Consider the following 26,015-nt stretch of genomic DNA (forward strand, 5'->3'; position numbering starts at 1 on the left):
TTATACGGCAATGATATTTGTTTACATTTAGTGCATAATATCAAGACAAGGACACATGGACACACATACATACATTCATGCCCACATGTGCAGATACACGACAGGCTCCTTTTTAATGTCCATCAACCAAACTCATTCACTAGGATGTGGTAGTTCCAGGGCTACACTAGAAGCTACTTGTTCAAGGTGATTCGCAGAGGGGCTGAAGCTGGAATCAACTGTGGAGTGAGCTTCTTAACCACACACCCATAAATACACCTGCCAAACAAGAACATGCTGTTTGTTGTGGTTTCACCTGTCAGTTTTTTTTGGGGGGTATATTTCTCAACCACACACACAGATCCCTTCTAAGTCTTTCCAAATATGCTTCACTGAAGAGAACTAATAAGATCAAAACATGTCCACTGCTTTTTACCAGTTGGCTTTAAAGACAAGGTCTGTCCAAAGTGTATATTGTTTTTTATTTCCCAAAAATTTGGAGTAGGTGATATTGGAGTTATCTCCCTTGCTTTCCTCATAGCAGAGTTAATTTCCTAACTCCCAGAGGATTTCCTTATTGCAGAGCTATCATTAGTTAATCAAAGTTTTTCAATATACCATATTAGATATATATGTGACTTTATGTGTATTTAACAAGCAGAATGCTCCTTTGAAGCATTATTCCTCAGTCCTATTATTCCTGCACAGGTTCCATTAGTAGAATTCACTTAAAGCTTTCCTTAACTTGAAGCCATTTTAGAAGGTGCTTGCAGTGAGATTGAACTCATAACCAAGTAGTAGCAAGGTGAACTGTTTAACCACATGGGCTTGCAGCTACACTCTTTTATTGGTTCCAGGCATTTGACTGCTACCTTGGTGGGGCACCACCTTCATGGGATTTAATGAGTCTCATCAACCCCTACTATTTATTTTCAACCTGGTAATTATTTTAGCAATCTGTATTATACAGCAATCAATATAATAGACGTTCACAGGTATTGATTAATCTGGGACCAAAACAGAAGAAATATGCATCCACCAAAAAGTGTCACACAGTTGGGACCAAACTGAAAGCCATGTGGTTGCGAAATGAACTTCTTAACCACAGGTTAGGGCTGAGGACAGCTAAGTAAGGACTAAATAGTAGAGCAAGACTAATTAAGGACTAAACGATTGAGGACAGCAAATGTTTCAACATTGGAACGGGGAAAAAAGATTACTCAACATAAAAAAAAAAAAAAAAATTGCATGATCAGAATGGCAGGTAGATAATTCTAAACCAATATAATAGTAGTAATGGCTTAAACCTCAAACTCACCTCCTCAATTTATTCGACATCTCTGAAGAGATTCTGTAATGAAATGAAAATATTGTGTTAAAACATGGAAAGTATAAGGAACATAACTTGGCTTTTAGTTTTTCCATAAAATGTGAAATATAATGTTAATACAAAATTTTTTTTAAAAATTATAAAAAAGCAAGATACTGGTGCCAGATTATTTCAAAATTCCATTTTTAATTTCTGTAATTTTATGCCGAGAAATAAGCGCACATGCACGCACACTCATACAGACACACACGTGCACATACAGGTAGTTTCTCTCTCTTTCTCTCTCTCTCACACACACCCAAAGGTACAAATACATGCAAGCATTTTTATATTATAAAGCAACAATATAAAGTCAACAATCATGGCAATGTTATAAAATTGTAACTATGCATATAGTTACTGGTCTGTTAAAAGCAAAACATAAAAAAAAGTAAAGAGATAGAGATAACTAGAGAGAGAGAGAGAGTAAGAGGATAGATGGATAGATAGATAGATAGATATATAGATAGAGAGAGAGAGAGAGAGGGGGAGAGAGAGAGAGGGAGAGAGAGAGAGAAAGAGAAATATTAATCACACCATTCAAAAATCATACATAGATACCCATGGACTTTAAAATGTCTTCACCAAAGGGTGAAAATTTGGCTGTCTTAAAGTAAAACATTAGGTGTGATTTATCTAAAACAAGCAAAAGCAGGAAATGATAACAGCTGTAAAACATGAATTTTTTTTTAGTTAAAATCATGGAAAAAGTTGGGTTTTTTTTCAATTAAGAAGTATTAAGTTTTTAAAATTTTATTTTCAAAAGAAATTCAAACAAAATAATTAAATACTCCTAAATTATATTAAACAACTCCAAAAAATTTCAACTACAGCCCATAATGATCATAGTTGACTAATTCAATACCACCTCTTCTGCTATGTAGCCAAAACTGCCCAAAATTGTTTGATGCTTTCTCATTGGTAATGCATTCCTACATAATATACATAAATGTAATCGCTTTCTCAAATAAAATGCACTTCATTTTTGGAGACTCCAATGAAACCATAAGGTGTTACTCAGGCACTCAATGAGTCCACTGCATTTTACAGCAGCAACAGCAGACTATCAGGATAATTGTTTATTTCCTTGTCATCTCTTTTTCATTAAGAAAGATTTTAGCAAGATTTACTGCATATTTGCTAAGAAGAGATTCAAGAAAGAAATGGTTTAACCATAGTTTTACATAATCCCTTTTATTCTAAACACCAGTTTTATATGCATGTAAAATTAATAAAAGACAGACAAAATATACAAATGATAGTTATTTTACAAAGTCCCACTCTAAACTCTTTATTATTTTTTTAAACAATTAATTGAAATACATAGTCAATATATATATATATATATACATATATATATATTTCTGCTGAGAAATATAACCACAGAAGGGTTAAACAGAAGTCAAATCTGTTAAAATTGGATATTATAGTCAATTTCAAATGCTATCATATTATACCACATCGACTAAGGAAACCTTTATGTGATCATTCAATCTGTTAAAAATAGTAGCCATATCTCCCTCATATCACACTAATGTTTTACAAAAAGGGGAAGAATATCTTAGCTTATAAAAACCGTTTTTATTTCAGACTAACACAAAATATGTATCATTTATTTTTAATGTGTTTGAAGATTTTTCATTTATTTTGATTCAACCCATGACAATTAGAAAGGGCAGAATAACAGAGTAACAAGTCTCTTTGAGAAGTTTCTCTGAAACAAAACATGAAAGCTGGTGCCTTCCCATGTTAATATCAACATTATAAACATTATATAAATTGTTATTTTAGCCCTTTTACAGAGGAAATCAGATATATCCACTCCAAATATCAATACTTTTAACTGGAGAAAGCAGTTTTATATACCAACCTATATTTTTGTTGAAGAATATCAAGTTTATTGAAGCAACATGACATGCAGAAAATACTAATTCTATCTTGTGGCAGATATTTAACATTACTGGAATAACCATGAAATTTAATTCTAAAGTTACAGGATTAACCTAATGCTGTTTCTAGTGTGTTTATTAATTTAATTCTAGCTTGACCAGCTTTTGCATGAATCAGTAAACAGAGCAATCATTTTCTAACCTGCCCCCACTGCTATTTAAAATCATGCTAATTATTGAATTAATTTCTATTATTTAATTAAGTCCATGGCATCATTTATTAATTTTTCTTTTTTTTTTTATAAAAAATATTGTTTAAATAAGAAAATCTCACAAAATAACAGTCAAAGATTAGAAAAAAAGTCGATGTAGTTCTTCCACATGATAGGAGTGCAAATAACTTTAAGAATAAATGCATTTTAACCACAGCTTTGATATGATCTTTCAGTATTTCAAAGATAGCATTTTTCTTGGTAAATTTCATGAAATAAAATCCAAAAATTGAGTAAAGAAAATGTTCTTTAACAGGATATGACTGTAAACAAATATTTAATTATTGTCTGTGGTAAACAAGTGGTGATTATTCTACATGAAAATAGTCTCTAATCAAGCAAATAATTCTGTTACCTGTTAAGTGAGACAGAAAAACTAAATTAATGTCTGCCCTGCTTGTGGTAAAAAAAAAAAAAATTGAAAAACAAACTTGAGGTGAATAGAGATGAATGAATGCAACAGGTAATTTTCATGTGAGTATGGTAAGGAATCCTGATGTCAATATAAAAAAATATATATATATGGACGTGTATGAACAATGATGTGAATATTGTGAGACAAGGAAGAACAATGAGCAATGAGAAATGGCTATGTGGAATTCTATGTGAATGCAAGAGATTAATAGAAATAGAGCCACAACTAATAATAGTTATATAATAAAGATTTGGATCAGAGTTTATTAAAGTTTGATTATATTGCTGTTCTCCTTTTGCTTTTCGCTTCTTTTCTTTTATTATTCAAGTTGAAGCTTAACAGAAGAACTTAAGTCTAGTAAACACTCTCTTCTAAGTTATCATTAAAGAATTAACAGAACAGTAAAGGAAAAAAAAAAACTATTTAAATATTATAAGAATAGGTTTCACTAGATGGAGATGATAAGGATGAAAAAAAGGTACAAGTGGTTGTAGATGAGAGCCAGTGAAGCAGTGATTGTGAAAATATGCGATGACATAGCTGAAACTGAGGCTGACAGAGGTGACATGAAGAGAGAAAGAGAGAAAGATAAAAAAAAACAATGATGGAGAGAATAGCTGGAAATGAATGAATTTACTGTAACCCTTTTTTTTCTTTCTGTGTGCACAACACATTTTGCAAATTATGTTGCTCCGTGTTTAGCTTTTTTTTCTTTTGGTATACTTCAAAAAACATTGCTAACTATGAAGAACTATGAAACAAAGATGAACAACAAAAGCCTAATCTAGCGAGACTAATAAGCCTGGCAAGACTAATAAGCTAAAATACATAATATATATATATATATATAAAAAAAAAAGATAAATAAAAAGCAGCAGAAAACAAACATTTAAAAATTAGCAATCAATCTGCTATTTTGTTTAGAATAGTGGACTTCAAAAATAACTGCTGGCAGGTGAACCAAGATGGAATAAAATAGCATCAAAAATTAAATCTATGATGTTATTTTGATGAGTAGAGTTAAGTAATTAAGGATATGAAAATATACAGGCAAGGTTGAAGTTTAACCTATAGAATTATTGTGTTAAATTATCAAAAGTACCATTGTATAATCTGACAAAATTTTACACAATGGTATATATGAAATGGAAATACCAAATAATAATAACGGTAATAATAATGTATTTCCATATGAATCTTCTCAAATTGAATTTTATAAAATTTCCCACCAAAGAGGAAATGTTTTAGTCACAACATTCAGTTCTAACAAAAACAACAATGATAAGCCAATGCAGAAAGAAAATTCGTTGCAGTTATAAAGTATATTAGGATTGAGCTTACAGTTATGTCATGTTATGTATGTGTGTGTGAGACAGGTCTTTATGGTGCCAGTATGTTCCTGCTTCAAGATGATTCTTAGCAGTAATGAAGAAATACCCTTTCTTTCCATTTAAATAAAATTTTCTTTATATTTGCCTAGGTTATAATAATAATAATAATAATAATAATAATAATAATAATAATAATAATAATCCTTCCTACTATAGGCACAAGGCCTGGAACTTTGGGAGAGGAGGCCTAGTTGATTACATTGAACCCAGTGTGTAACTGGTACATATTTCATCAACCCCGAAAGGATGAAAGGCAACATCGACCTCGGCAGAATTTGAACTCAGAACACAGGGAGGAATGAAATGCCACTAAGCATTTTGCCCAGCATGCTGATGATTCTGCCAGCTCTCTGCCCTCATATAATAATAATCCTTTCTACTATAGGCACAAGGCCTGAAATTTTGGGGAAGGGGATGATTCGATTACATCAACCCCAGTGCATAACTGTACTTAATTTATCAACCCCCAAAAGATGAAAAGGCAAAGTCAACCTTGGTGGAATTTGAACTCTGAATGTAAGGATGAATGAAATGCCGCTAAGTATTTTGCCTGGCATGCTAACAATTCTGCTAGCTCGCCGCCTTCATATAATAATAATAATAATAATAACAATAATAATAATAAAGGAGTAATTTCCTAAGGAACATAATGCGGATATATTTAGTTAAATTACTAATATTGATATATTCGATAAAAATTTATTGCAAATTTTATTCAATGAAAATTTAATGCAAAATTATCAGCTGGACAGCATTACAGAATATTTGATGAAAGAAAGCGTTACTGTAACAGCAGATGGAACATATTTCTGGCAGATAATGGGTATATATATAGAAATATACCATATTATAATGAAAGGTGTTATCAACACAAAACAGTATGTTGTTTGAGTGGAAGACTACAGTAGTGCATCTATTGCAGTTGAGACAACAACAAAAAAAGAAAGAAAAAAAATTAGAAACAAAAAAAAAAACAAACAAGTATGTACAGTGATTCTGTGCTCCTTTTATGGGGCACTACTAACCTTATTACTGTGTTCTGATCCAGTCCATATCTGGTAAAATAACAGAGCACAGGGTCAAGTATAAAAAAAAGGAACGTAACAGGGACAAAACTTTGGGCACAAAATGGGATTAATCTCTTTCATGCTTCAGTTGGTTCATGAAAGTTGTCTAAGATTCTTAAGAAAGACCCTAATGTCAGATGTAAAAAATGGACTGAATGGAAAATGTTAAAAGAGATAAAATGGTCAAGAGGAAAATGGTCATGGAAAAATAATTTCAGAAAGCCAGAAATGCAGGAGAATTTATGCAAAAAAGAAATAAATAATAACTAAAAAAATTCTTTTTTAATTTTAAAATGGGATGGTGATGTTATTTCCAAGGGAAGCCAAGACCAAATATTTTTTTAAAAAACCTTGGTTCTGTGACATATTACCAATATTATCAATAAAAATTTTCGAACCTACTTTCACGAGAAGATATAAGTGTGGATTATAAGAAGACCACACTTATTAAAAAAGGAATGTAAAAACAAAATGAATATTCTAGAATAAATTCTAGTTATTTTAGCCTAATAAATATAAGAGTCGGGGTTAGATATTTTAGATAAACACTCTCTCAAGATTCAACAGAGTATTAAAGAGTTAAAACTTTATTTTCGAAGTACTTCTCTACTGTCTATCTGTCTCTTTCCAAACAAACAAACACACAGAAATCTAACATTAATATGCCTGAGTGCATAAGGTGTTTGAACTACTAGCTCATGAACTGTGAGATCAAATCAACTATATTCTATCAATTCTATAGACCTTAATTCATTTAACAGTTACCAGATCTTCATGACATATTAGTTGCATTAAACTGGTGTCCCACCTAAGGAAAGGAATTCATTCCACTTAGTCACAAAATATCACGGTACTACAATGATTTCTATATATCTTTAATCCTTTTGCTACCATATTTCTGTTGAAATACACTTGCCCTGTCTCATTTAATTTCGAAAGTAATTTAGAATTTTGTGAAACAACATAGTCAATTACTAAGCTGGTGTTTGGAATATAAGTTAACATTTTGATGGATGTTTCTAATTTAGATCCCTTTAAAACAGGGAATTTGTATCATAGAACCAAAAGTAGTTTCAGGGTGAATGCCTCTGAATCAGTATTTCCTTAGCAAAAACTGCTCAGCTCATGTCTTTTACTGGACCATTAGAGAGATGGATGCTATAGTTAGTACTGTTATCTAAGACATATCTCTTTTTATTTACCACATTAACATTAACTGGTTGAAGTTTGTTAAAGCAAATATTTTAAAGTTTCCTTCAGCTAACCACTCAGCTGGTAGTTGAACCTGTTTTGTCAGCCTAGAATAGCAAGGAAGGGAGAGTTATATAACATCTCTAGGGGTACAACTCTAATATACTAGTGATTGTATAACTATTTTATCAATTCCAAATATACAAAGCTTAGTGATTTAGGGACTGGGTTCATGATCCTAAGGTGGGGGGGGGGGGTTGATTCCTGGGCTAGGCACTGTATTATGCCAGTGTATAGTTAGTTCACATTACTTAACAAGGAGCATAGGGCTGGTTTCCTGGTTTCTCTGGCATATACAGTATATTCTTCCCTGGATACGATGATATTCTGTCAGAGGATTGCTCGTTTTTATCAGTTGAGTGGAGTGGAGCAACATGAAATGAAGTGTTTCACTTAGAAACACACTGCATCATCTGGTCCAGGAATCGAAACCACAATCTTACAATCATGAGTCCATCACCCTATCTATTAAGCCATGCACCTCCATGTGTAAGGCACTTCATTTCATATGACATTAACTGTCACATCCTCTATTACTCTGCTGGGTCAAGGACAGTAGAATCTGTTTGCTCACACTAAGCAAAAACAATTACAGAAAGCATGATACATGCTACCAGCTCATGTGCAACACACTAGTGAGTAATGGTTATGGTTTATGGTTTCATCTATTCTATTCATCGCTGAACAACATAATGTGTAAAAGGCTGAAAAATCATGAAAGATTCCTACAAGTTATAGGTGCAAGCTGTTGATTAATCTAGATTATTAGAAATACAAAATGTAACAGCTTCAGGTTGCTAGGCAGAATTAGAAAGCCGACTACAATATCTTGATAAGGTGATTGTTCAACAAATACACAGAAAATTAAATAAATATAATGTCACAGAATGATTAATGCAGTAACAACTTGGAACACAGAAGAAACTATAATGTTAAACAGGCAGTTCTTGGTCCTTAAAACTATCTTAGCCAGCAGAAGTGTGAAAATGTTTAATTTTTTTCTTGCCATTTATGTACATAATGATCAATATTGTAACTCTTTTATTATAATAATAATAATAATAATAATAATAATAATAATAATAATAATCCTTACTACTAAAGGCACAATGCCTGAAATTTGGAGGGAGGGATGTAGTCGATTACATCACCTCTGATGCTCAACTGGTACTTATTTTATCAACCCAGGAAGGATGAAAGGCAAAGTCAACTTTGGTGGAATTTGAACTCAGAACATAAAGTGGGACTGAACTCAAAACCACATGGTTGCAAAGCGAGTTTCTAAACCACACAGCCAAAATAACAGAGGAAAAGAGAAATAAGATGATGAGAACAACAGAACTACTCAAGAAATCTAATTGAAACCAAATTCATTTTCAGTAAAACGTATTTTAGAATCTAAATATACTGTATAAACATTTAGGAACGTCTGACAATAGCGTTCGTGAAAACATTATTCTGAATACTTGGTAATTCATTTACATAATCCTCATTATCTACTGTGTTTCTCACCTATGCATGGCACAGCTATCAGCTGATCACTTCAGTAACTCCTGAGCTGCTTTAGAATTTTTTTAACAACAAATGCCTGTGAGCATTTTCAAATAGTTTATTCTGTCTCTCCCACACATTGAGAGCTACACAGAGCCACATGTAATGTCATTCAAATACACACACACACAATAACAGTTTCTAAACTAAAAGTAGCTCCATGTAATAATGAGCCATAATCTTGTCCTAATGTCACAAATTTTTATGGATGGGGCACAATTTATTAAGCCACTCCTAATAATAATAATAATAATAATAATGATAATAATAATCCTTTCTGCTATAGGTACAAGGTCTGAAATTTGGTGGGGAGGGTACTAGTCAACTACTTCAACCCCAGTATTTAACTGGTACTTAATTTATTGACCCCCAAAAGGATGACAGGCAAAGTTGACCTTGGCAAAATTTGAACTCAAAACGTAAAGACAAAATGTCACAAACCATTTTGCTTGGCGTGCTAACGATTTTGCCAGCTCACTGCCTTAATTATGATAATAAGAATGTCTTGTAGAGCTTCTATAGAAAGTTTGCCTCTTAGGATTAGGAAAGATTATCAGAACAGTTTTGAGGGCTTGAAAGAGTATTGAAAGCTTGTGGATATCTAAGATTACGGGCACATAAGTTCCACTAGGCATAAGTATTTGAGCCAAATCGAATAATAATAATAATAATAATAATAATAATAATAATGGTTTAAGGGGTTAAGTTGATTACATTGACACCCAGTGTTCAACTGGTACTTATTTTATCGATCCCAGAAGGATGAAAGGTAAAGTCGACCTTGGATGAATTTGAACTCAGAACATAAAGATGAAATAATAATGATGATGTTAATACCACTACTATAATTGGTAGCAACAACTGTTTCTAATCTAGGCACAAGCTCAAAAATCTTTGATTAGCTGATTAACACTGACACCAGTATTTTTTAAAATTTCCATTTTTTTTTTAAATCTTAAGTCCTGATGTAATTTTTTTTTTTTCTTTTAGCATGAAGTCACAAATCTGCTAGAGAGGGAGGTGTGTAGTTGATTGAAATGAATATAGTAAAACAACAATGTTGATTGGAAACCTTATCATGCACAAGACCAGGCATTTTAGGACAGGGCACAGACCATTAAGTAACTCTAGTACTCGATTGATTCTCAACTTATTGACCTCTTAAAGGACGACAAGTAAGTATGATCTCCGCAACATTTGAACTCAGGGTGTAAAGGGACATAACTAAATACTCCAAAGCAGTTTAAAAATACAAAAAAAAAAAAAAAAGTTCCCATCATTAATAAAACTATTTCCTCTAATCTGTTTTGTAGATAACTCCAGGCAAAGTAAAGCCGAAACAAGCTAAAATTTTTAAACTATTCTTCTTCCGATAAATATTAACATAAATATCAACGCAGTTTAAATTTTACAAAAAATTAAATAGCAAAAAAATGTATATCTAAGATCACTGAAGATGAAAATTATTTCTTTTCAAGTTGTAGATAATCTTAAGAAATTTGATAAGAAAAACCTTGAAAAATTATACTCTGAATCCAGTATAGAAAAATATATAGATAACAAAAAAAGATAGCAATTATTACATTTAAGTATTTATATAAAAGTTTATCAATCTTTCATCTGTCTTCTTAGAGTCTCTATACAAAAGAGTATATATAAAATCTAAATGAGACTTGCAATATTTTAATGATCACATCTAGAAAATGAATAATATTTGCATTTAAAAAAAAAAAAATTGTCCTGGTTTAATGTTTATTTTTCTCCCTAGATCTTTCATTTGTGATAAATTGAAATAAATATTTATGCTGTGTAGAAGATAACTGTAAACAAACTGTAATACACAACATCTTTGTCAATTTATGATATAAACAAACAGGTACGGTTTATATTTTTTTTAAAATCAGATGAGACAGAGACAGATAAAAAAAATTTTAAAAATCAGTACATAGATAAGATATAGTAAATAGGGTAAGGAGACAGAGGGAGGGGGAATTGAACAAAGACAGAAAAAAAGAGATAGAAACCCCTAACATAGCAAGGGTAATTCCACTCACCTCTCGTCACTATGGGCTAAAGCTGCTGCCACCCTTTCTAACCGTATTGAACGAGGAGTTGGTGGACTTGATTCACATTTAATTTGATGACCTTCTTCTGGAATCGCACTGTCGTCACGACTGTATTGAACGGCAGGCTGGAAGAAGGAAAAATGCATTATATTGAAGACATCGAGAGAAAGAAAAGAAAAGAAAAGAAGAAAGGAAAAACGGAAAAAGAATCAAAAATTAATTTTTAGTTCAGCTAATTATTTTCTCGTTTTTTTTTTGTTTGTTTCCTTTTCTTTTTCTTTTCAACATGAACATTACAAAGCAGTTTTCTTAGAGACAATATTGAGAATGGAGTGAAGAATAACACAGTAGCAGTACTGAGTTGAATCTTTGCTTTTCAATCCCATTCTAGTGATATTAGTGATTATTTAGGAATGAGAGAGAGAGAGAAAAAGAGAGGAAAGAGATGGAAAAAAAGGTAAAAAATGAAGTAATAACATTAGAGACAGATAAAATAAGTAGATGCAGGATATAAGAGTTGGATGTCACATGTGAAGAATGAAGTTGTTATCAATATAAAATTTAAGTTTGCAGAGGAAAATGAAAAGAGGTTGAAAGATAATTTGAACATGAAACTGAAACTTCGAATTTAGAAATTTAAAGAAAAAAAAAACAGAAAAAAAAACTTTATATCATTCAAATTATGCTAAGTAAATAGGAAATTAATATGTAGGTACACTGGATGAAATGATAAATTATTCAGGGAGATATTAACAATAAACTACAAATCAGAATATTTTCTTCTTTTTGATCAAAAATAGTTATTCTTTTTGTTTTTTGTTACCCAAACTATGTTCATAAAAGTTGGATATATAAAATAAATACTACAGCATTTATACATTTCCAAACAAAGCAAACACACATATATATATATATACATACATACACACACATATATATATACACATACATATATAAACACAATTACATACATACACACTCACAAATATATACACATACATACATATACAAATACATATATACCTCGACAAGCACACACACACACACACACACACACATATATATACATACATATAAAAGAGAATTTCCTCCCATTTTGAAATATCCTAGAAGCTATTGGCATATTGTCTTGCACACATATCCTACACAAACTAAAGTGAATTTGACATTAGAAGCCTATACATAATTGATAGCCATAAAACAGTGCCACACAGCAGCCTGCATACTACTGTCTCCACAAGAGAAAGTATAAGAAGAGAGCTGACAGTATCCAGTTTCAATAGACTGTAAAAATTCTGATATATTGGAATCAATGCTGTATTGAAACAAGTCAACGTTTCATGAGGCCAAGCATACGAAGAATTAAATGCAGCTTATTGTTCAAATTTTTTTCCCGTTTTTTTTTCTCTCTGCCTAAGATAAATATGAGCAACTCAACAATATATCTTTATCCCCTAAGAGGGAACGCAGAAAAATACATATACGTTTGATTTTAAATTGATTTTACAACTACATTGTTATTGAAATTTGATCACAGTTATTTTCTAAACAGTAAGATGAAAGAAGAACTATTTCAACCGAATCACACCCACACAAATACACAAAAAGGAAACTGGACACGGAAAACTTATAACAATAACAAAACTAGCCATAAAGAAAATAAGACATTAATAATCTCAAATATTTCCAATATTAAAGGAATTATATACTAAGGTTCCCTACACTGAAAAGGGAAAAAAAAGGCAGTTGATTTTTTAAAAACTGATTCTATTGAAGAAACAAACAACTTGTTTGTGCTATGGATTCCTAAACATACTCCCAGCAGAATTACCTGCTGATGACAAATCAATAGCTAATAAAGCAACATGTAATTAGGTGATGATACACTGAAAAATTTGATGGTGGTGGTGGTGAAGGTAGGGAGGAAGGATCTACACAGGAGTAATTGCAACATCAGCTTGTTGATTTTTGATTTTCTTTTCTTTCATCTTATTTTTTTCTTTCGATATTTTAGAAATTTGAAAATAAAATAAAATGAAATAAACTAAATAAAAGACAAACAACTACATTAAAAATAATTTCTAGATTCCTGCTTCTTAAGATGTGCATGTGTTCCACAAGAAAATGGAACAAGATGCAGTGCCAAAAGGAGAGAGAGAGACACAGAGAGAGAGAGAGAGAGAGAGATAACTGTGGGGGGAGGTGGAATACAGGTATTATCTATTCAGACTACAACTTCTCTGATATATGCCAAAATTAGTAGCTACCAAAAAGCTGATGTCTTGAAATCAATGTCAGATTTTACAAGCACGCACAACAAGGAAGGTGTTGTTTCAGCTCGAAGCACTGATGCAGATATTACAGGAAGTCATTTTTCTTCCTTTGATTTCACTGAAAGGATGACGGTTTCATGTATATGTGTGTGTGTGTGTGTGTGTGTGTGTGTGTGTGTGTATATATATAATATATGTGCACATACATACTATGTTGAAAACAACAAAAATGAAACTAGTAATGATTTTTGAACACATCACTATCTCGGCATACATGAAAAGGAGCGAGTGTGCATCTATCTACCTAATGCAGTAGTAAAAAAAAAAAAATTGATTTGATAATTTATTATTGCAACAGGTTCTGTTTTAGAAATATTTAATCAACTACAAGAGCTAGAGACAAAAAGAAAAAAAAAATCTCTACAAAAACTAATTCTGTATCATATAATAATGACAAAAAAAAAAAAAAATTGCTCAAGAGAATTATTCCTCATAAAAATTCTCACATATAATATAGAATTTAACACTCCCTAATAGCCACCCTTAAAACTTAACCATAAAACTGTCAGCTAAGTTAAACCTGCATCTATTAAGTACAGTAAAATCTATTTAATAGTCTAATGTAAAGAAGAGCTCATTAGTAGTATTAAGAAAGTCAATACTCGCTCATCTGATAGCCTGATTCAAACAAAGTAGAATCTCGCATAATACTGAAAAGAACACAACCACAAAAACAAACAGTAAAGATATACATCTTCCATTATAAGAACAGTAAGAAAAAAAAACTGATATTAACAATTTTGTCCCTGCGTTAAAAGCTCTGCCAGCAAGTAATACTCCTTCATTGCATATCTGTATGATCATACAGCATTCACATACATATTGTTTTCATTACTTGCTGGGGCTGGAGGAAGGGACAGAGCTCATGACTCTAGCAGACCCTTCAAGACTGGTGAAGTTGATGCCATTAATGTTTTGCTTAAACCAATAACAGCCAATTTGTGGCCGGCAGCCACAGGGCTTTCTGAATGGCAAGCCTGATCTTTTATCTTTCGCTTGTTTCAGTCATTAGACTGCGGCCAAGCTGGGGCACCACTTAGAATTTTTAGTCGAATGAATCAACTCCAGTACTTATTCTGTCGGTCTCTTTTGCTGAACTGTTACATCACAGGGACGCAAACACACCAACACTGGTTATCAAACAGTGGTGGGAGACAGACACAGACATACACATATATGACATGCTTCTTTCAGTTTCCGCCTACCATATCCATTCACAAGGCTTTGACTGTAGTAGAAGACACTTTCCCAAGGTACCATACAGCGAGACTGAACCTGGAAACATGTGGTTGGAAAGCAAACTTCTTATCACACAGTCACGCTTGATGAAAAATTACCTAGGATTGTTTTAGTAGTGCATCCCACCTGATGATAAGTCCTGTCTCATATGGTTTACTTCTCGGAAAAGGTTGTCATTGCCTAGTTTAAACTGTTAAATGCTTGCAGGAAAGGCATGAGCGGAGAAGAAATTCTAGAGAGCCATTGCTCTGGAGAAGAAGAATTGAGCAAAGAAGACAGGGTGGGGAATGGGGTAGGACACTATGAAGATGATGAGAGGTGGAGAGATAAGTGGGTTAGAGGTAGCTGAGAGGTGGATGTAAAAGATTAGCTAGAGTCCTCACAGTCACTGGAAATGCTTAGACCTCATTATCACCAAGGAACTCTCCTAGCAGAAGCACATATGCGTTTTTATATAAGAGGTATGTGAATGGCATAGCAGCATTTGAAATATACTAGGGACCATAAATAATGAATACCCAGTGTTCCATGTACTTTAAAACTGAGTACGAAAAGATTTTAACAAAGGAAAATATCTACTGCATTACTATGAAGAATTAAAATTTAGAAGACTTTTTCAGTATAATATCATTAATGGAAAATAACAAAACAAAAAAAAAAAGAATGTTAATGAGTGCCAAAAGACAGTTGAGAGTCAGTAATTAGATCTAGTTTTCTTGAGTGGAACTGATTGAGAGACAAATAAATGCTCCTCCGGATAGAATGTCACCAATAATATTTTAAAATAATCTGGTAACTTATATATTCTTGACAGCTGAGGTGAACACAAGTAACATACAATGAAATGCTGTATCTTGAAATTCAACAAAATAGTAGTAGCAGCAGATTTGAACTCAAAACACTTCCACTTTTAATGTAAGGAGAAAAACTGTCCCCTCCCTCCAACACACACACCAAATATTTCCAACTGTATTCTTTTATTTTCTTTACATTCAGTTTGTGGTACTCATTATGTATCATAATACAATGGAACTTTGGAACAAGTCAGGACTACTTTTTTACCAATTCTTGGAAATCCTAATTAATTTACATTTTAACACCAAAAATATAAAGAATAAAAAAAACGACTTTAGTATATATACAATATATACTTGTGTAATACCCATCAAAATAGATGGTGTTTATTTCTGCTCCCTTCCAGTAATTCTTAATTTCTTCACAAGTCTTACATTTTCTTCTTGTGTTTCATTTTGTCTTCTTTCAGTTATTTTTTTACTTCCACACATTCTCCTCCAATACTCTTGCACATTCACATACTTCATTATTTCTGCTCTTCCTCCCTCTCTATCTCTCCCTAGACATATATTCCCCTCAATCTTTTTCTCTCAATAAAAATCTGCCCGCCTCTCTATCATTCTCATCTTACTTTACTAATTTCACCTCTCCAATGTATCTTTCTTTTTTTCACCTCTACTCTCTTACAATATCTCTGTCTCCCACTCTTTTCTTCCATTCCTCTCTATAAGTTACTGTCTGCTCACATCATTGCCCGTCACACAAGCAACTGCTGTCTACTGAGTTTTTACCAACCTCTTTCTCTCTCAACCTACTCTATCTTTCTATCTAATCTAACTCTCTTCATTATACTATCATTCTTTCTTTCACCTCTTTCAGTACATCCACTGCCTTTCCCTTTCTAGCATGACAGAAAAAAAGAACACAAAACAAAAACTGACATGTGACTTGATATTTTATATATATATATATATGCTTATTTTCTAATGAATGTCTTCTATAAAATGAAGATGAAATAACTTATAGTAAAATGCCAAATGACAATACTGCCCAAGTTTATCCACAAACTGTTGCTACTGTGCCATCCATACAGATTATCTTTCAAATACCCTAAACTATTCTCTATTATTGCAATTTTCAGACTAAGCCTTTTACAATACAAGAAAAATAAGACCTGAGTATGTAAAAAAACAAAAAATTCTACCTTAGCCAAATAAATTTTTATTAGGAGAAATATATAATAAAGGCCTGATGACAATAAAGACAGTCATAATGATTATCAGAACTAAGTAAAAATGAATTTTACCTCTAATATTACATGTCCTTTTCCATTCATAAAGTTAACTTTTATATAAGAGAGGAGGGTAAGAAATGTATAAAGAAATTGTGTGTGTGTGTGTGTGTATATATATATATATATATATATATATATATACATACAGAGGAGATAGGTAGGAGAAAATCACATGACAGAGAGGTGGGGGAGAAAACAAAAATCTTACTTTCTGAACTTTAATTAGCTGAAATGACTGCAGGGTTATAGAACATAAAGTGCAAAAGAAAAGAGCAGATGGAAATGCAGTTCTATGTTGCAATAATTAAAGGAAATGGATAAGCTAAATGGAAGAAAGAAATTATAGATACAATAAAAGGAAAGAGAAAAAAATATTTGGTTATGTATTCGTTTTATTTTTTAATGGGAAAGAAACAAGTAGTAGCCTACATGGCAATATAAATAATTGATGTGTACAAATAAGGAAAAAAGGATTTCTTATACAACACTAAAAATGAACATTCTATAAGACAATTAAAAAAAAAGGTAATATTCAGATTGTTTTTCATTTAATACAATCATTGAAAATGAATACAAAGAGCAATAACTACTACCATTATCATCATCATCATCATCATCAATATAACTATTACATACTATATTAGCAGGAATGTTGTCTTGAGGTTTGGTGACAAGTCTCCTCAAATGTCGAGAATCTTTCTTAGGACTCCTGCAGGATACGAGATTGCATTTTTCTGCAGGATGACAATGCATGTCTCAACTGCAATGTCCTTCAATCCCTTAGGTAACAGTTTGGATGTTGTGCCAAGTGCAACAATTACCACAGGAATAATTGCCATCTTAGTCTTCTACAGTCTCTTCATCTTTATGCCTAGGTTCTGATATTTCTCAATTTTTTTGATATCCACTGATATATGATATTGCAAAATCTATGACCTTACACTGTTTCTTTAGTAATAACAACACAGGCCCAACTACACTCTTCCTATTTGGCGGGAAAGCTATGGGTGATTAAATCAACAGCAGCACCGCATAAATAATTCTCATTTTGTCAACTTCTGAAAGGATGAAAGACAAAACATAAGACAGGATTTCAACCCAGTAACAGACCAGAACTAAATCTGCATGATATGAAGTTTCACTGAAGTTCTTTAACTCTACACTAATTCTGTTTGCCATCCATAATAATAATAATAATAATGGTTTTAAATTTTGCCACAAGGACAACAATTTTGGGGGAGGGGATGAGTCAATTATATCGACCCCAGTGTTCAACTTGCACTTATTTTATCGACCCCGAAAGGATGAAATGTAAAGTCGACCTCAGCAGAATTTGAACACAGCACATAGTGATGAGTGAAATACCGCTAAGTATTTTGTCCAGTGCACTAACAATTCTGCCAGCTCACCGCATAACGACGACGATGGTGATGGACTCTCCTGTCAAAGATGACATATGAGTGTCCAGCTTTTGCCCAATGGCCTGCACAAATGATTTGTTTATAGTGATCAAATGTTCATGCTGCACATTAGCTCGCTCTCTCTATCAAATTGACGTTGTCTGAACAGGTGCATGGTGCACCATGCATCAGGTGTCAAAGTGATTGCAGAGCAATGTGAGATGAAGTGTTTTGCTTAAAAACACAATGTCCCACCCAGCCTAGGAATTGAAACCACAATCTCACAATTGTGAGTGCATCACCGAAACCACCAGGCCATGCACTCTCACTAATAATAATATTAATAATAATAATAATGATGATGATAATAATCCTTTCTACTATAAGCACAAGGCCTGAAATTTTGGGGTTAAGTTCACTACATCGACCCCAGTGCTTAAATGGTACTTATTTCATTGACCCCCAAAAGAATGAAAGGCAAATTCAATCTTGGTGGAATTTGAACCCAGAATGTAAAGAACCAAAAGAAACACCATTTTGTCTGATGCACTGACAATTCTGACAGTTTGTCTCCTTAAATAATTTTCAAATTTTGGAAGTTGGCCAACAAATGTAGAGAAAGGGTTAATTCATTATATTGAACCCATTACCTGGTTTACTTTATTTTACCGACCCCTAGAGGGATGAAAGGCAAAGCCGACCTCGATAGGATTTGAACAAGCACAATATATAATAGTGAGGATACAGCTAGCTTTTGGTGATGAATAGTTAGTGTTAGAGGTGGTGGGGAAGAGGACAAGAGAAAGAAAATCCCATTAACCATAATAGCAAGATATAATTTAGAAAAGATGTTTAGAACGAACAATGACACAATATTCATAGGCAATAAAAGTCTACATAAACCTGGGTATCTTTTCACAGAATCATACACACCCTGTGTCTACATACACACCGCACTCATGCACTGTTCACTATACTCAGGTTGCATCTCAATGGTCAGTTGAGCGGATAGAAATAATAGCTAAATCTTGCTCAAAACAGACATGTCAGATAATTTGGTCCAAGGATTCCTTGCATTTAGGAAAAAAAATGAGAAAAAAAAAAAGATGTGTTGGTCACAGCTGCAATACTTTTGATCACAGATCTGCTTGGACCTATGGCTGAACAACACCAAATTTTTTTACATGTGTCATACATACATATACACACAAAATTCATAATATAAAGCAAAAATGAGCAATTATGTTAGGCCCATTCTAGATTGTTAGTGGCTCAAAGAGAGAACGTTTCCAGAGGCTGAAGCAGCAATTCATGTAAAAAGCTTAGTCATATACATACATACATTATATACATACATACATACATACATATACATACATACATAGATATACATACTTATATACATATATATATATATTAGTAACGGGCAGGACTAAGACTTTTAAGTTACAGTGAATGAAGCATGCAATATTTGTTCTGAGAAAAAGAACAGAAGAAAAGAAAACCGCACAAAGGTGGGACAAAAAAACGAAACAGTGAGTTTACTTTTCTATTTTGAACCACATCTAAAAAAAGATAAGTGACATCATGATAAAAAAAGAGGACAAAATATATACATAACAAAACAAAAAACAAAATTGTTAGCATTGTCAACAATGACAAATTACATTAAAATAAATATATACAAAGTCTTCAGTCACATGTATTACACAATTATGTATACATACAACTACACACATTGTGTGTGTATGTGTGTACACATGGATCAACAAAAGAAAGTGGCACTCAACACTTTTGGCAGCAGTTATATATATTTTTAATAGCAGTTTGACTCAGCTCTGTGTGACAAAGTTTCAAGGGTGTGTAGGACGTGTCCCTCACATGGGATATTAGGAGAAGGGTCGAATATGATGAAATGGGATGCAGTCTACATGCCCATGAAATTTTAAGTCATATGGAGCTGAATCAAACTGTTACTAAAATATATATATATATATATATGTATATATGAACAATTTTTAAAGTATTACAGGACAGCTAGCTGCCTTCATATTAAATAACTTCCAAACATGTCCGTAGATAATTTTCCTTGACCGAAAAAAAAAAAAAAAAGAAAAATCACCCACTTTACCAAAGTTTTACCTGTTGTTTTCATGTTTCATGTGAAAAGCAAAAGAGCCGACACCCAAAAGAAAAAGGGAGAATAGAAAAATTGATTGAAGTAAAATAAGAAGCATTTATTTGTAAATGTGTTTAAAAAAAAAAAAAAAAGTTAAGATTTCTGGCTGATCCCTGCAAATTGTCACCTTCCATCTATTTGTTTCTTTCTAACCAACAGACATTAGAATAAAGGAAACAGATGAGAGAGAGAGAGAGAGAGAGAGAGAGAAAGAGAGCAAGAGAGAGGGTGGGGAAAGATAGTCAGGAACTAAGCATATTACCTAGAAGGTATAAACTTTGGTACCTAATGAATGAAGAAAGTGGGAAACAATATAATCATTAATAATTTGTTTTTAACAGTGGAGCTCAAAGTAGGTAGAGCTATGAAGAATACTTTGTAAATATTGGGTAGAAAATCCCTTTGGATAGAAAAAGTTGAAGGTTGCCCGTGGGACTTGAACCCACATCTTCTGTTAAACATGGAAGAGATTCTATTATTGTACTCAAGCAATCCTCCAAATTTCTCGATCCATTTTAAAAGAATTCTTCATTGATTATGCCATAAGAATTTAGAAACATCAAGAGCTGTAAAATAATTTGTTTTTAATGGTGGAGCTTGAAGTAGAAAAGGTTATAATAATAACATAAATATTGGGCTTAAAAAAAAAACCTTTAGATGGAAAAAAAAAAAATCAAAAGTCTCACTTAGTTTCTAAATACTTATGACATAATAATAATAATAATAATAATAAAAATAATAATAATAATGACAGTTGTTTATGTGTGGAAAAAATGATGATTAGTGTTGAATTAAAAAACAAAACAAAAAAAAATACAGAAGATATTTTGATGGTGATGCAATTTCAAAAACAAGAATAAATTTATCTTTAGAACTGTGTACTAGAGTGCCACAAGAAATATAATTGTATAGCCTGCAGCTAGCTAGGTAGTATGTAGATACACTGAAGCAAGTAACAATAATGAGCTGAAAATCTTTGATTAATGGCAATATTAACGAATAAACCAAAAAGAAAGAGGAGGGAGGCCCCAAAACTCAAAGAAACTCTTTGATCGAAGTTAGATAATCCATTATCATAATCAATCACATTAAATCATCATCATCGTTTAACGTCTGTTTTCCATGCTAGCATGGGTTGGACGATTTGACTGAGGATTTATATAATGAATCTTAGGTCTATCCACTAACATGCATACATCATGTTTGCTTTTTAATTTTAAACTGAAGGTGTGTGCATGAGAGAGAGAGAGAGATAGAGAGGGAATATAAATTAATTTTTGGAACTAAATTTGAAGAATGAGATAGTCCTACATGGCGACTGACGAGTAAAAGGCCAAGAAGACTAAGATGAAGATTTCCTTTGTCAAAGCAGAACGTCTGACAAGCTTCATGAACAGAAAACTATTCTGATTTTTATTTGCAACCACCACTACCCATAGAAAAAAAGGTTGCACAAAATATCGCGAGATATTTCGAGAATTAATGCAGAGAAAATAGAGAAAAGGGTGCATAAAAGTATAAAGACACAAAAGGTTGAGAGAGGTTTTGAAAATTAAGATAGAGAGAAAGCAAATGGGTTGCCAGTCATAAAAATATATTTATCAGGCAATTTTTCTTGTTTTTACCCCTTAAACTAAATTAATAAATGAAAGCCATTTTCAAGGAATGGTAGTGAATACAAATTAAGAAGTAGATGAGATTGGGTGTTAGATGATATTGTTTTATCAAGTTTATGCTTCCATATTTTATTGAAGGCCTCCCACAGTTAAAAGCAGCTACTTTCTTCTAAACATTGGCACATATACACACACACAGAGAAAATATTTAACTGTGATGAAATTAAATACATACATACATGTGTGTATGTATATGTATATGCAGGTGTGTGTGTGTATGTGTATATATGTGTGGCTTAATGGTAAGGGACATTTGGCTTCCAATCATTAGGTTGTGAGTTCAATCCCCACCAGCATGTTGTATCCTTTGGCAAGGAACTTTAATTCACATTGATCCAGTCCACTCAGCCAGCTAAAATGAGCTGTACCTGTATTTCAAAAGGCCAGCCTTATCACAATCTGTGTTGCGCTGAATCTCCCTGAGAACTACATTGAGGGTATGCATGACTGTGGAGTACTCAGCCACTTGCATGTTAATTTTATGAGCAAGCTAGTTCGTTGATCAGATCTACCAGAACACTCCTTGTCATAACCAACAGAGTGCCAGTATAGTATGTGTGTGTATATATATATATATATATATATATATATACACACACACACACACACACACATGTATGTGTACATCAAGGTGTTTGTGTTTATGTGTAAAGATATCATTGTTATTGTTTTTAACATCTAATTTTCTATGCTTGCCTGGGTCAGATGGGGTTTATTAAGGAAAATTTTCTATGGCTGGATGCCTTTCCTGTTGCCAACCCTCACCAGTTTCCAAGAAAGGTAATGTTTCCTCATGCCAAGACGTGTTCTTGCAGAATACTGGAAATGAATAACACTGCATGCATAACAGTGACACTCATTTACCATGCAATGTCAAAACAAAGAGATAGGTGTGTGTGTGTGGAGTTGTATTTCAATTAACATCTGAACATACAGTATCTATTTTGTTTGGTTCTGATTATTACTCGATCTCTATTCTGGTGGAAGTAATACTGGTTACAGATTTCAATGTTTCTTTTTGAGTAGAGAGTTAGTTTTACAACTTTTTAACTTAAAGTTAAATGGAATTTTAAACCTGATGTCAAAAAATACTTTTATAACTTGAGTATAAGACACTGTTAATTCACTCCACTTTCATGTTTATAACACAAAGGATAGCAGTTGTTATTTCATACTTTCAACCACTACAGCATAACAAAGAAAATCTTATATATAGCTGTCAACACTTATTGTAGCCCAAAGCACAATTACAAAACAGAGTGGACAAAAATTAAAAAATAAATATCGAAAATCTTGTCAATGATGTATCTCCAGATGGTATCAGAGAAATTACTGATAAGAAATAATAACAATAGAAACTAATTGAATCAAATTAAGAAAATTAAGAAGAAAAAAAACGTTAAATAGATATTTGGTTAGAAGGGAAATAAAGAAATTTGGATGGAATGGTACATATCAAGAAGGAAAATAACACATAATTTTTAAAAATTACAATATTAATTGGTGAAAAGCTGGAAATATCAGGTATGGACTATTTATTGCATGGCGTGAAAAAAAAAAGAGTAAAAGCAATAAGAAGAATGATAATAACAATGATAATCATAATAATAAATATAATTATCCTGTTGATTAGAAGTTAGTTGTACTGATTATTAGAAACCAAGTGAATGTTATAGTAATAATAATTAGAAAAAAGAAGAAAAGTTTGAGATAATGAAAATCTATGTCATGATATTGCTGTGTTCCTATTGATTTATCTGAAAAGGTAACAGTAATTATTGAAATTAAAAGACTGCAACAATTTTTGGTGGTGGTGGTCTTTTTAATTTATTTTTGATAAATATTAAATGCAATACCACTAAAAGAAAAAACAAAAACAAAGGAAAAATAATTGATTATTAATTTGTAGTTTATATAACATCAGTGAAAGATATCTTTCAAAATAACACATGAAGAAAATCATTTCAAAATTTATTTACAGGCTAAGCACCTAGGTAGGTAGGTAAGTGTGTGTGTGTATGCATTCCTCTTCTCAATAATTCAGGTGTGTGAGGTTCAAGCAACGGGTAGTATCTGTTTAACAGGAAAATTAAAACATCACTTTGTGTGCATGTGTACGTGTAGTTGATTAAATTAGCCCCAAATCCTGGCACATAACTGTACATTTTTATTGAAGCCCCTAGGAGGAAGAACGAAAAACACAGCCCCAGCAAGATTTTGCTGATGCAAAAGAGACAAAGCAACGTAATGATTTCTAACATAGGAGAGCACCAAGCCCTTATTTTAATACAACTGATCCAGCCCTTCTCCCCACAAACTTTATTGGTATTTAATTCATGAATCCAAAAGGTTGTTAAGCAAAAGCAATAACAGCATGATATCAACTCAGAACATAAAGAAATGCAACTAAATAGCACATAATATTTCTTTTCCTGTTGATCTGCCAATTCTGCCAAGCCAACACTGTTTTAGATATTCTACCAGTCCTTGATTGGTATGAAGGTACATAGCTTAAGTGGTTCAGAGTACTTGGCTCACAATCGTAAGGCCGAGAGTTTGATACCTGAAAGCCCATTGTGTCTTTCAGCAAGATACTTTATTTCATATTACTCCAATCCACTCAACTGGGGAATATGAGTAGTAACTGCATTTCAAAGGTCCAATGTCACAATGTCACAGTGTGTGTCACGCTGAATCTCCCTGAGAACTATGTTAAATTTACGTGTGTCTGTGGAGTGCTCAGCCACTTGCACATTAATTTCAAGAGCTGGCTGTTCTGTTGATTGGATCAACACTTGTCATAAGCAATGGAGTGCCAGTACTTGGTTGGTACTTTATTGCAGCTAGAGGGACAACAGACAAAGTTAATCTTTGTGGTATTTGAACTCAAACTCAGAATATTAAAAAAAACTGGAACAAATAATGCAAGGGCTGGAAGAAATGCAGTTAAGCGTTTTGTGCAATGTGGTAACCATTCTGACAGCTCACTGCCTTAAAAATAATTGTTTCAATTTTGGCACAATGCCAGCAATTTTAGGGGGAATGGGAGAGTCAATTACATCAACCCAGTACATGACTGGTATTCAGTTTTATAAACAATGAAAGGATGAAAGGCTAAGTTAACTCCAGAAGAATTTGAACCCAGAACATATTAATCAGAAGAAATATCACTAAGCATATTGTCTGATGCTCTCATGACTATGCCAGGTTGCCACCTTAATAATAATTAATAATAAGAGCCCTTAAAGGTGAGTAAAGATAAAATAATAATTAAAGACAATGAAAAGAAAGACAGAAATGAAAACAAAGGAACTGTCACCTTTAACATAGTTAAACATTAAACTGTGTAACAGAGAACACAATGGAATTGTAACTACTAACTAGATTATCAGAGAAAGAGTTAAAAATAAAAGTCTTATTGTATTGATCAATATACATGCTGCAGGTGTTATCAAGTGATTGAGTGACTGACTGCTGGCCTGCATACAGCTGCAGAAAGCGCAAGAGAGAAATTCTGTCTCTTGATGTTAGTGACTTCTTTTATAACAAGATTCCATGTTCTCACATTAAATGAATGCTTTTTTTTTTGTTTTTGTATTTCTAGGTTTTATCATTTATTAAAATTTTTTTGCCTCTCTCTCTCTCTCTCTCTCTCTCTCTCTCTCCCTCTCCCTCTCTCTCTCTCTCTATATATATATATATATTTACATGTATGTGTGCATGTATAGCTGTATGTGTGTATGCATTTATTTGTGGGTGTAATATTTTGCTCACAAACATAAAAATTCCAAGATTTCTATTTTTCTTTTTTTTTTTAAATTTAATCACGAACTGCCAGAATCAAAGAGC

General features: G+C 32.6%; 1 protein-coding gene across 26 annotated transcripts in view; it reads right to left on the reverse strand.

The window, feature by feature from the left end:
* LOC106869751 (liprin-alpha-1) overlaps positions 1-26,015 on the reverse strand; it is a 323,446-nt gene that overhangs the window by 34,080 nt on the left and 263,351 nt on the right. For 16 of the 26 annotated variants that reach the window (XR_016242520.1, XR_016242519.1, XR_016242518.1 and 13 more), the window contains 3 exons: positions 11,239-11,375; positions 6,341-6,370; positions 1,298-1,330 (listed from right to left, as the gene is read on the reverse strand). Coding sequence is in view for 22 of the 26 variants with exons in the window: in XM_089354796.1 (XP_089210922.1) it covers positions 1,298-1,330; positions 6,341-6,370; positions 11,239-11,375 (200 nt within the window). In the remaining 4 variants the exon portion in view is untranslated. The remainder of the gene's footprint in view (positions 1-1,297; positions 1,331-6,340; positions 6,371-11,238; positions 11,376-26,015) is intronic. The other 10 variants (XR_016242521.1, XM_089354797.1, XM_089354793.1 and 7 more) reach the window with 1 other exon arrangement.

This window comes from Octopus bimaculoides, chromosome 7 (genome assembly GCF_046866305.1).
Source record: "Octopus bimaculoides isolate indiv1 chromosome 7, ASM4686630v1, whole genome shotgun sequence".
Taxonomy (NCBI): domain Eukaryota; kingdom Metazoa; phylum Mollusca; class Cephalopoda; order Octopoda; family Octopodidae; genus Octopus; species Octopus bimaculoides.